General features: G+C 39.2%; 1 protein-coding gene across 1 annotated transcript in view; it reads right to left on the minus strand.

The window, feature by feature from the left end:
* The window catches only part of szt2 (SZT2 subunit of KICSTOR complex), a 167,784-nt gene that overhangs the window by 78,755 nt on the left and 76,649 nt on the right, over window positions 1–12,380 (minus strand). The window contains 6 exon segments of the mRNA XM_017304280.1: window positions 1,144–1,258; window positions 2,058–2,160; window positions 10,096–10,248; window positions 10,422–10,542; window positions 10,766–10,898; window positions 11,825–11,963. Coding sequence (XP_017159769.1) covers window positions 1,144–1,258; window positions 2,058–2,160; window positions 10,096–10,248; window positions 10,422–10,542; window positions 10,766–10,898; window positions 11,825–11,963 — 764 coding nt within the window.

The raw sequence follows: 12,380 nt of genomic DNA on the forward strand, positions 1-12,380 counted from the left end.
GGTCAGAACGGTGCATTACTTTAACCAGTAATAGTAATTCAGGAAGGAGATGGAGGAGATTGATTGTTTTCAGATTATCTGTCTCATAACAAACTGCTACAACAGCTTTAACAAATATGSAGAAAACATATTTTTTATTAAAGTTATGTACTGCAGYTTGAATAAAATGCAGCTGCTAGCATTTTTAGAAGTCTGGATCGATTAATGTGTATTTTACACGTTGCTTTTGACTGTTGCTCATAGGGAGACATTTCAGTATCTAAAACTAATAGAAAAAATTTAAGCAACCTACTTGCATCCTGGATGTGGACTGTTGGATGTTAAATTCATGAGCAGTAAATATTGTGCTAATTATCAGTATTGAACCAAAGAAAGCAAGGCAGATGCAGCCTTTAAAATTGTGACGCTTTTTATGGGTCAAATAGACTCAAAAAATTGTAACAGCAGCTGAACAGGGGGCCCAAACAAATTTATTGTCAGGGGGCCCAAGATTCCTGGTGGCGCATCTGGACACAACCATTCATTTCCTAACACCCTTGTCCCTCGCAGGGTCAGGAGTGGTGCTGGTGCCTATCCAGCGATTGTTTTGGACGAGAGGCGGGGTACACCCTGGACGGGTCACCAGTCTGTCGCAGGGTAAACCGAGACGCACTCTTTTGTTCCCAAAAAATATTTTTCATAATGTTGTTTTTTTAAGAAACATTGTGAAAGATATTTGAATTAGATTCCTCCTGAATAAATCTTTAGATATAAGAATATCTGTGTTATGACTTAGATAAAAACAGTATTGTTACGGCCCAAGGCCTTTTCCTCTGGGTCTCTAGCATCCATGTTTTGGACAGGTGCTGATTGGAAGTGGAGGCAGCTGGCCAGTGTCTCCAGATGACGTCAGAGTCACCTTGAGATGCACCACTTTTCTCTGACTAAGCAGTTCATTCTTTCTGTCTCCCTGCCACTCTCTCCCCTTTCTCCCCCAATCAGTTATGATGTTTGTTAAATAAATTCCCTTTTAAGTTATCCCATGCGTTGTTTCCCTTTCATTTGTTATGGTTTAAGAGCCAGACCATAACAGTATGCAAAACCAAAATTAGCAACTTTGAAAATGTCATAATAAAGATACTAAAGTACTATATGTTTTCTTACCGTTATGTCTTCAGGATATAAAGGCTCTTGACTTCTAATGAGCCCCATTGAGCGAGTTGGATGAAGGTTTCCATCCAGGTCTGAGTACTTGCCTTTTAGTGAGGTTTCACAGAGTCTATGGAGAAAAACACAAGCCAAATATAAGTTTTCATCATGAGGAAGCTAAGAGATACTCCAGAACCATATGGAGTGAATATTCTTTTTTGGTTTTCTCAAAGACATTACTCCCTAAATGTAAACATGCCTCCATCTCTTTGACACCAAAGAGACATTTTGTGCTCAGGCACTAGAGGAGTTGTGCCTCAGCCACACAAAAGGGGTTCAACTGTAGTTAGAGAGTTTTAAATCTCCAATTCATTTATATTAGAAGTGGTCACCATAAGAGACTTCTTTGGAACTGGGTAGGGGTTGGAGTACATTTTAGTTCTTACATTCTATCCTTTTTAAAAGAAGTCAATAATCCCAGTTTGCAAACTTTTTAACGTACAAGTATATACATATACTTGTACGTACAGCTTTGGCTCACTGCAGAGCCAAAGCTGTGATGTCAGCTTTGGCTCTGCTGGAGGATATTGTCAATGGATTCAAAGGTAGACCACAGTGGTCTGCTGTGACTTATTAATGATGATCGGTTTATTAGCCTTCAGATTGCCCAAAGTAATCTGAAGGCCCAAAGTAATCATCTTGGAGCTCTGAACAGAACTGGCCCCAGTGTTAACGAAGAAAACCGCTTTAATAGTGCCAGTGCAGCTGCAGCTGGCTGACATGTCGAGACAGTCGTCCTTCAGTCATCCTACACAGTGATCTCCTCTTAACAGGTAAACAAAAATAACATTTACATCTAAGATGTGCCTTGCAAGCCAAGGCGACACAAAAAAATGCAGTGGGAAATACTGTAAAACCACAAAATTCACCTGAGATAGAAGACTGATTTAGTTGTGCGCTCCTGGTAGACAAACATGTTTTTTCTATTAACTACAGAGAAGGAGTTCAGCACAGAGCGAAGGGCCTGGATAGCTGTAAAAGAGGAACAGAGAGATGTGTTTAGAGCTTGAAAAACAAAAAACATGAATTCTGACAATGTAGTGAAAACCAAAGAACAAATTTTGTGAGAAAATAGTTACAACCTTCAGGTAACATTTCTGATGCAGGAAGTGGAATTCTAAATGATCACAGCAACATGTTTATTTCTAATGCAGTGCCACCATCTACCCATAGGGCTACCTACATTTTTTCTTCGGAATATGCTAGGTCACGTGTTACCGAGCATATTGAAGGATCTGACAATAGACTACAAGCCATTTCTCCCTCTGGCAGTAGACAAGTGAATTTGTTTTGGTTGTATTTACCCAGAATGCCCTGTGCTGTAGTTCGGTATCCAGTCAGCTTGGCTTTCACATATGCAATCAAAATACGCTTTTCCCAGTGCATTATAAGGCTGCCAACTCGACTGTAAAGTATTAGAAAAGAATGTGAATATATTACAGTGGCAATGAGGATGGGATGACTGTATTGTAAGACCATCTCTGAAAGAAACAGAGTGAGAAAAGTAAATCCCAGAACTTGTAGCTCTCATCAGGAAGAGGCTAACAAAAAGTGAAAAGTGGATGGGACTATGCGTAGCCATGGCAAAATTCCAAATTGGAGAAATACTAGAGTACAGAGAGAGACAACATGACTTTGAATCTTGCTTGAAAAAATTGAAGCTATGGATGATTGCAAATAATGTGCCAGATGAACGATAGCTCAGTGTTTTCCTTTCTGTAATAGGAGCAGACACATACACACTTTTTAAAAACTTGCTGAGCCCTGATAAACCAATCGCATTCATTTACCAGTAACTATGTAAGTGATCACTAGAAGCCAAAACCCATCACAAGTGTGGAGAGATTCCGTTTTCAAAAAATGAACCAAAATTAGGGTTAGTCAATGGCAGACTATGTTTTGTCTTTAAAACAACACACAACACATTGAGTTCAGTGGACATCTTAACAAGGCTCTCCATGACCACTTCGTTAGTGACCTGAAGAGTGAGGATGTGCAAAACAGACTTTTATCCAAAAAAGATCTGACATTTCAAGAAGCCTGTGAGACTGGAGTAGTGATGGAAACTGCCTCAAGTAATGCACAAGAATTTTCTGGAAAGTTCAAAGAAGCTGGAAATGTAAATATATTGCATCAGGGGAAAATAAAGAAAACAATGGAGATTTAAATCAGCAGCAATTAATTAGCAGAATGGTTTTTATATCTCACAGAAAAATGATGCCAGACAAATGCCAGGAGCCAACCCCACTACCGTGTGAGGGTAAGCACACTGCACAGACGTGTAAATTGAAAAATGAAAAATACCATTTCTGTTCAAAACTTGGAGACATAGCTTTGGCATGTAGAAATAAAAAGACACAATATGTACAGGAAGACACTAAAAGTGATGAAGATGACAATGATGAGCTGGGGGTGTGTACAGTGTACACTGCCAGCAAACAACGTGGCAGTCACATTGCAATTGAAATAGAAGGCAAAAAGGTGAAAATATTGCTGGACATAGGCGCCCAGGCAATACTGATGTTAGAGATAATATATCAAAAGTTTCTGTCTCATCTACCACTGCAGAAACGTAATGTTCACTTTTACCAACAAAAGAATTCCCACTCTGTGAGAAGTAATGGTGAATGCCATATATAAACAACAAATAGCAAAGCTTTGTGTTGTGGTTGTAAAAAGAATACAGTCTAGATACATTCAAGATGAACTGGAGAGAAATATTCTCAGTGAGGGGGGCTCAAAATGCAGCTTATGTTAAGGTGGAGGCCGTGTTGGAAAAAAACATAAGGCAGTGTTTGAGGAGGGGCCCAGCACCATGAGGGAGAATATACAGCCACCATTAGGGTGAAATCAAAGAGTGAGCCCATCTTTAAGAAGGTGAGACCAGTACTTTATGCCCTCAGAACACCAGTAGAAAAAAAGCTAGACAGCCTAGGAGCAATGGGCATTGTATTCAAAACAGACCGGAGTGAGTGAGCTTCACTCATTGTTGTTCCAAAAGCTGATAAGTCCATTAAGATCTGCAGGGACTATAAGGTCACAAGTCCCTGTGGCATGGACTAGATCCTACAAAGACTAGTTCACGTGACATGCTTGTTGGACGACATCCTTATCACAGCAGGCTCCAGAGAGGAGCATCTGTTCATGAGACATCTGACCATGCTGTTACAACCTAGATACACTTTACTAAAGAAACAGAATCCGTGGAAGTGGATGTCTGAATGTGAAGAGACCTTTAAAAAAATACTGCTGCTACAAAGCAAGGTTGTGGTACACTACGATGCAACAAAACCATTTCACCTAGAATGTGATGCATCTCCCTATGGTGAAGGGGTAGTCATATCCCACATAATGGAATATGGGGAAGAGAAACTCATAGCTTTAGAACAGGGGTCCCCAAACTACGGCCCGCGGGCCGGATCCGGCCCGCCTCCACATTTGGTCCGGCCCCCTGAACAATACCAGGGAGAATTCAGATTTTTTTAAAATATTTTTTTCCGGTTTATATGTGGATTTTTCTTCAACCACCAGGGGGCTCTTTAGCAGGAAGTGTGCCCTGTAAACTGTGGGTGTTTTGTTTTGCATGGTGCATTGCTGCCATCTGTTGGACTTTTAGGGAACTGCTTGACTTTTATGTTATTTAATCAATGTGGTTGTTTGCTAGCGGTAGAGGAGATGAACACACATGTCTATTATGAACGCTGCATTCCAGGTCGAGTTCTTCAAAGCAATGCCTATAAGTAGCAGCTTATACTTCAAAATGAGCCTTTATGTTAACATATTATAAAATAAGTAACTTGTTTATTGAATTAGTTTTGGAAATACCAGCGGGCGATTTGATTATGTGCTATGTCATTGCTAACCAGCAGGCTGCTAAGATTTCTCAGGTCATTATGTAGCATTGCAGCTCATAGCATTCTGAGGTAGCTGTTGTAGCCGTTGTACTTCTAATGTATGTATCTGAATGTAAAACACTTCTGTAAGCTGCTCTGAGCTCATCCTGAGTAGTTTGTGTTTTGACAGTTTCACTCCATTCTACATGGAAATAAAGGAAGAACTAATTAATCCTGACTCCTGTGAAATGAGTTTGGCTGATGGTTAGTTTTGGTACATCATAGTGAGACCATTACAGAGTGAATCATTGGAAATAAAAGAAAGTGGCCATTAAAATGGAATTAGGTTTTAATATGTTAAATATGAGAATGGGAAATGCTATTTAACAGTTTTTTAAATAATACTGGGATCATTATGAGAATTTGAGGTATAGATAATATGGATCCAGTAGATGGCAGTAGTGCAACAATAATGGATGCAAGCTGCTGTTGAAATCTAAAGAAGAAGAAGAAGAAAGCGCCCATTTTTATTTAGCACATGCTAGTAGCAACACGAAGGATCAGCACTTTTACTGTTACAGTTACCGTTCGGAAACTACCGTAATCAGTTCAGTTAAATCTAAACTTGGCAACTTTTCTTTTTCAACGTAATAAATGTGATATTCAATTGACCTGTTATGACTCAGATTTTTTGGTGTCCGCCCCCCTCTGCTGCTGCTGCATCGCTGTGGAAAACCTGGAGCGGCAGAGATATCTGCAGTTTATATGTGTATGTTTATTGGTTTAAAAAAAAACTTTGGGGTTGTGGTTTATAGTCCAGTGTGGCTCATAATTAGGAAAATACGGATTATAATCCTTCCTGGATTTTTTTCTGTGAAGAACCCAGAGAGGTTTATTTGGTTATTACTTATTCCATTAATAGTGTTATTATTTATTTCCTGACTTTTGTTCTGTGAAGAACCCAGAGAGAGTTATTTGATTGTGCTTTCTGGAAAACAATACATTTTTACATTTAGGCACTCCTACAATCGTCACACTTTTTCTGTTACAAACTGACTCCGGACCCCAGCGGAGAAGGGAAAAGTTATGTGGCCCCCACAGGAAAAAGTTTGGGGACCACTGCTATAGAATCTTGTACACTTAGGGTTGCCACCCATCCCTTAAAATATGGATTGTCCCGTATTTGGCTGTTAAATGTTGCGTCCCGTATTGAACTGATATGAGATGCGATTTGTTCCATATTTCTATAAATGTCAGATAGACACGCCTATTACACACATATCAACACTAATTATAACAATAATGACCAAAATAAAACACAGGAAATATTAAGGTCAGCTAAATTGTTGTGTCAGAATGTAAAAAGGACCCCAAAGAACGCTATGGACTGACGCTGTTGTAGTTGCCTAGAGACGGACACTACGCAGCGTCTTTTTAAAATGTCCTCAGCCTGATACATCACCGTCTTTAGAACCAAAATCTCTCATAAAGATACAGACATGAGAGAGAAGACACAAATCAAAGGCTGAACATGTTAGTGAGGATGAATACAGGCATTTAAAAAAACTAAAAAATGTGTCCATCGTGGCGCAGTGTGCTGCTGTATGATAGAATGGATCAGAATGGAACTGCACCAAGGTAGGCATGAAAATAAAAGCGTCACAACATTCAATGAGAATCTGTAAAAGTGTTGAGCGAGCAGTAAACAAAGAATGTGTGGGTTGTGCGTTTACTCAAAACATACAACGGCCATCTCTGCTCTTTCAACTTGACACAGTTTATGCCCGAAGGTAATTTTCATCCAATCTGAGTATTCTTTGCAAATACTGCTTTTGCTTGGATAAATCAGAAGTCTCAACCAGCAAATCAAAACACTGCACCGAGAGGATTTATGAAAAGACATTGTAACAATCCATTGAGATTAGCATGGTTTCAACCTACGTCAGGAGTGGCTGGGATTAGTGAGTTATTGTGCCCAGTGAACACACTAGAGGCATACATTGCCACTATAAGATGCTTAGATCAGCTGTTCTTGTGCTATGGAGACCCTCTGGTAGAATCTCAATAGCACCCTAACCCTAAGGTGTATGGAGACCCTAACCTAGGATCCTAGTATTTCCCCCATTTGAATGTGGATGTCATCTTCCTGCAACCAAAGCTGCAGGAAGCCAGAGATTCTGTAGAAACAGAGCCTTAGATGGCAAAGGCTATATATGTTCTGAGTAATCAATCAACCTATCAAATTTTATTTATATAGCACATTTCAGCAGCAAGGCATTTCAAAGTGCTTTACATAATTAAAAGAAAAAAGCATGTGACAGTGAATAAACAGTAAGAAAGAGAAAGAGATTTTGAGAAAAAAATATTTAAAAAGATAAAAACATTAAAACCCGCACTCCTTTTCAGCCAGGGGGGACGACACCCGCAACCCTGTCCCTAACGCCATGTGACAAGGCCTCCAACCTCTAGGACTTTAGTTAAACGCCGTTTAACTGGGACTCTAACCCTCTGAGACTTTAGTCAAAAACACCGTTTGACAAGGACTCCAACCTCTAGGTTTTTAATTGAAACGCCGTCAACTGGGACTCTAACCCACGTTTTACTCAAGGGACTCTAACCCAAATAGGGCTACTAGTAGGGGACAGTGCCCGCGCCTCTCCGGGGGTGGGCTGTACATCATTAAAAACTAAACACAGAGAAAGAGGAATAAAAAGAAATGAATAAATAGATAAAAATAAAGATAAAAACATTAAAAACATTGAAGACATCAAAACCTGCACTCTAACCCTAATTTAGCCATAAGCAACTCTAAACAGGTGGGTTTTAAGTTGAAATTTAAAAGCACCCAGTGTTTCAGCTGTTTTACAGTTTTCTGGAGGTTTGTTCCAAATCTGTGGTGCGTAGAAACTGAATACTGCTTCTCCTCGTCTGGTTCTGGTTCTGGGGATGCAGAGCAGACCAGAACTAGAAGATCTGAGGTGTCTAGACGGTTGGTACAGCAACAACAGATCTTTAATGTATTGTGATGCTAACCCGTTCAGTGATTTATAACAGTATTTTAAAGTCTATTCTCTGAGCTACAGGCAGCCAGTGTAGGGACTTTAAAACTGGTGTTATGTCTCAATCTTCCTGGTTTTAGTCAGAACAGCAGCAGCAGCTTCTGGATCAGCTGCAGCTGTTTGATTTATTAGTCAGACCTGTGAAGACGCTGTTGCAATAATCAATGTGGCTAAAGATAAACGCATGGATGAGTTTCTCTAGATGGTGCTGAGACATCAGTCCTCTAATCCTGGAGATGTTCTTCAGGTGATAGAAGGCCGACTTTGTGACTGTCTTAATGTGGCTCTGAAGGTTCAGGTCAGAGTCCATCACTACTCCCAGGTTTCAGGCTGATCGCTGGTTTTCAGTTGTAATAACTGAAGCTGTGCATTGATTCTAGTTCACTCCTCTTTAGGTCCAAAGATAATAACTTCAGTTTTATTTCCTTTCAGCTGGAGAAAGTTTTGGCACATCCACACATTGATCTGTTCTAAGCATCTATTCAGTGATTGGATGGGTTCAGAGTCACCTGGTGACATCGTGATGTAGAGCTGTGTTTCATCCACATAGTTATGGTAGCTGATCTTATTTCTTGTTATAACCTGAGCCAGTGGGAGCATATAAAATATTGAAAAGAAGGTGTCCTAGGACTGAACCTTGGGGTACCCCACATGTGACCTTTGACCTCCGTATTTATGTGGATATCATTGAACACTTTGACTAGGCCGTCTCTGTGCTGTGGTGAGCACAAAAACCAGACTGGAAGGAGTCAAAGTGATTCATTATTGTTAGGAAGTTATTTAATTGTTTAAAAACAACTTTTTCAATAATTTTGCTGATGAATGGGAGGTCAGAGGTCAGAGGTCGGCCTGTAATTCTGCAGTAGTGATTTGTCCAGATTGTTCTTTTTTATCAGTGGTTTGATAGTTGCTGTTTTCAAAGCCTGGGGGAAAACACCTGATGAGAGCGATGAGTTACTATTTGGATCAGATCAGTAGCAACAACAGGCAGGACTTTCTTAAAGAAATGTGTGGGTAGGACATCCAGACAGCAGGAACCAGAGCTTAATTGACTTATAATTTCTTCTAGGGTTTTATAATTAAGTAGTTGAATTTGGGTCATTTTTCCTGCATTTGTTTTGTTTGGGCACAGCATTAGTACTGTCTTTGGAGTGGATGTGCAAATTAATTCTCTGATCTTTTGAATTTTCTCTAAAAAGAAACTTGAAAACTTGTTGCAGGCGGCAATAGATTGAAGTTCAGGTGGTAACGTCATAGGAGGGTTTGTGAGCCTGTCAACAGTAGCAAATAAAGCTCGAGCATTGTTAAAGGTTTTGTTTATGACATCTGCAAAGAAAGCCTCTCTGGCATGTTTTAGTGTTGTGTGATAGTTACGTAGTCTGTCTTTATAGATGTCATAATAAATGTGCAGTTGAGTTTTGCGCCATTTCCGTTTGGCCCTACGGCAGAGTTGTCTTGCAGATTGAACTACTTGTGCATTTCTCTATGGAGATTTCTTCCTACCAGACACAACTTTCACTTTAATGGGGGCAATGTAATCAATGATATCTGAAAGTTTGCACTGAAAATCATTTACCAACTTATCTATGACACTATAACTTAGAGTGAGGAAGAAGATTAGATTTGATTAAATGTTTTTGCTGTGTTTTCTGTGATAGAACGTTTTGCTTTTTGTCCAAGTGTGTTAACGGATAAAGAACTGTTAAAGATAACAGCGAAGTGGTCCGACAGAGTGACATCAGTTACAGAAACATTGGAAATATTCACACCATCCGATGCGTCACAAGTGTGATTCTAATGATATTATTACTTGAATGGTGAATACACAAAGGGAACATTTGGTGCCTTCAGCACCATCCTCTGGTATTCATAGAACTGTATTTACATGTATAACTTTCATCTCTAAAATGAAAATGCCATTCATTTGTGTATGTCAACCTAACTGTAAAACTGTAACATATACATGTTCCTCACAATTTTGTTCACTTTAGAATATACAGAGATCTCCAACTCACCCCTGGACACCCCCATGTTGGGTCCCATCTTAAGGCGTGGATGGATGTGGATAACTGTACTCCACACAATGTCGCATGCAAAATGCCCAGGGATAAATTGCATGGTGGCTGCCAAGTAATCTCTGGCCTGGTAGCTCTCCTCTGTGTTGTAGTCTGAGTGGTTTGAACAAAATATACACAAAATACATATACTTTAGTTTTCATATGACTGCAAGGGGATTTACATAAGTTTGTCAAGTCAGAGAAACATCCCAACCATCATATTTTAAATGAGCCACAAATGAAACTGTAAGGGCTGAAAAAACAAATGTTATCTACCAACTCACCATCAGTGGTGTTCTGCCTTTGCCTGAAGAGAGAGTCATTCTTCCAGATATCCTCCTCACTTTCTGCCACCAACAGTGTGTTACATACATGGCTATCATGCAGGTCCTGGAGCAGCATGCGCTTAAACATACCAAAAACAATAAAAGTAGGATTCTATTAAACCAATCTGCTTAAAGCATTCAAGGAATTTTCATAACTGAATGACAACTTCCAGGCGTGTTTTTCTGGACTGTTATCTGCTACTCTGTGCATACTCAGGATGGTGGAATTTGATCAAAAAGATAAAATGACATGCAACAAATCCTAATCCAAAATAGTGTAAAGATGTAACAACTAAAGCCACCTGATTTACAATCCTGCAAACTTCACCAATCCTCCGGACCACAGTTTGATGCATTTCTAAGAATTCAGGAAGCTCGTGTTCGACTTTCCTTTCTAGCTGTTCCACATCAATGTCTTTTTCTTCACTCAAGGATCTGGGAAAAAAAAATCTAATTAATTCAAAGAAAGTCATAGCTTCAAATATCTATAGCAAACTGTCCAATATCCCAAATAAAAAGCAACATTTTGTTTTCTCCACAACAAAGATATATGCTTAAATTCCATTACGAACATAGACAATGACAGAGAAACACCATCTTTAGAAGAGGAAAATATGAATCACATTTTGTTGACTGAAGTAAAAAACATTTAAAAAGCCCTCACATTTTTCCAATTTTCCTCTTAGAGAACCACCAGCAGTGATTCCCCCAGTGGATACACATGCTCCATTTGTTTATTTACTTTGAATAGTTTTATGATAACAGTGATAGCAGTGCATTTATTGGATAAATAAGCAATCCCAACCAGCAAATCAGAACATTGCACTACGCATGAGGATTTAGGAAGACATGAGAAAACTTACAATAAATACCTGAATTTTGTACCTTCAGAACATTTAGCTAAGCATACAAATACTTGTCATAGTCCTCTTGATGCAATATGCATTTATTTTACTTTTAAGTGTGACCAAAGTTGGTTCTTAGATCAATTGGCTAATTATTTCATTAGGATTTAACTGGCATACCAATAATAACAAATTATTTTAATTGCATTTTTTGAGTTTTTCTGTTTTTAAGGCTACAGTTGGTTTCAATACCGGTGACAAAGTATAATATAATGTATAATATAATGTCTTCCAATAACAAATAGTGACCTAGTCATATTTTCATATGTGCTGACAACTTTTGACATGTTTTAACATAAAAACACGGTTTTGCCTCTGGTGGACTCCCCTAGCGCCGCCACCACTGGGATTAGCTAGTTTTCTGGGGCAAACCTGGTATCAGGATCTGAGATCAGGTAACTAAATGAAAAAATGTACACAAAGAAGCTACAGATAATGATTGACAGTTATTCTGACCTGGCATGAGAGTACACCTTCACTCTGTCCTGATGGATGTTAACAATGAGCCAGAAGTCTGGCATTGACGGTGACTGACCCTCCTGATCATCAGGGACAGGACTCTCAGACTCAGAGTCACTGCTGCCACCATCATAACCTTCATTAGAACACAAAAACAAAACAGTGACATTGATTCCATTTCAAACAGAATCCCTTAAATACATACAATAACCGTGGGCATCTTCTGAGGATGATGAAATTGAAAGACTTTCTGGCCTTGGAACTGAGTTTTCTGGTTAACTTTGGTTTTCTTTGCTCTTTCAACATTGTGTCCTGCAGTGGTGGGAAGTAACGAAGTACAGGTACTTCGTTACTGTACTTAAGTACAATTTTTGTGTATCTGTACTTTACTTAAGTAGATTTAATAATGGGGACTTTCTACTTTTACTCCACTACATTTTACAGTAAGTATCTGTACTTTCTACTTCACTACATTTCTACTAAACTGTCGCGTTACTCGTTACATCCAAGTCGCGTTGCGCTTTTTTCCGTTAAAATGTGAAGTTCAGGGATT

The sequence above is a fragment of the Poecilia reticulata genome, linkage group LG4 (genome assembly GCF_000633615.1).
Source record: "Poecilia reticulata strain Guanapo linkage group LG4, Guppy_female_1.0+MT, whole genome shotgun sequence".
In the NCBI taxonomy this organism is placed as follows: domain Eukaryota; kingdom Metazoa; phylum Chordata; class Actinopteri; order Cyprinodontiformes; family Poeciliidae; genus Poecilia; species Poecilia reticulata.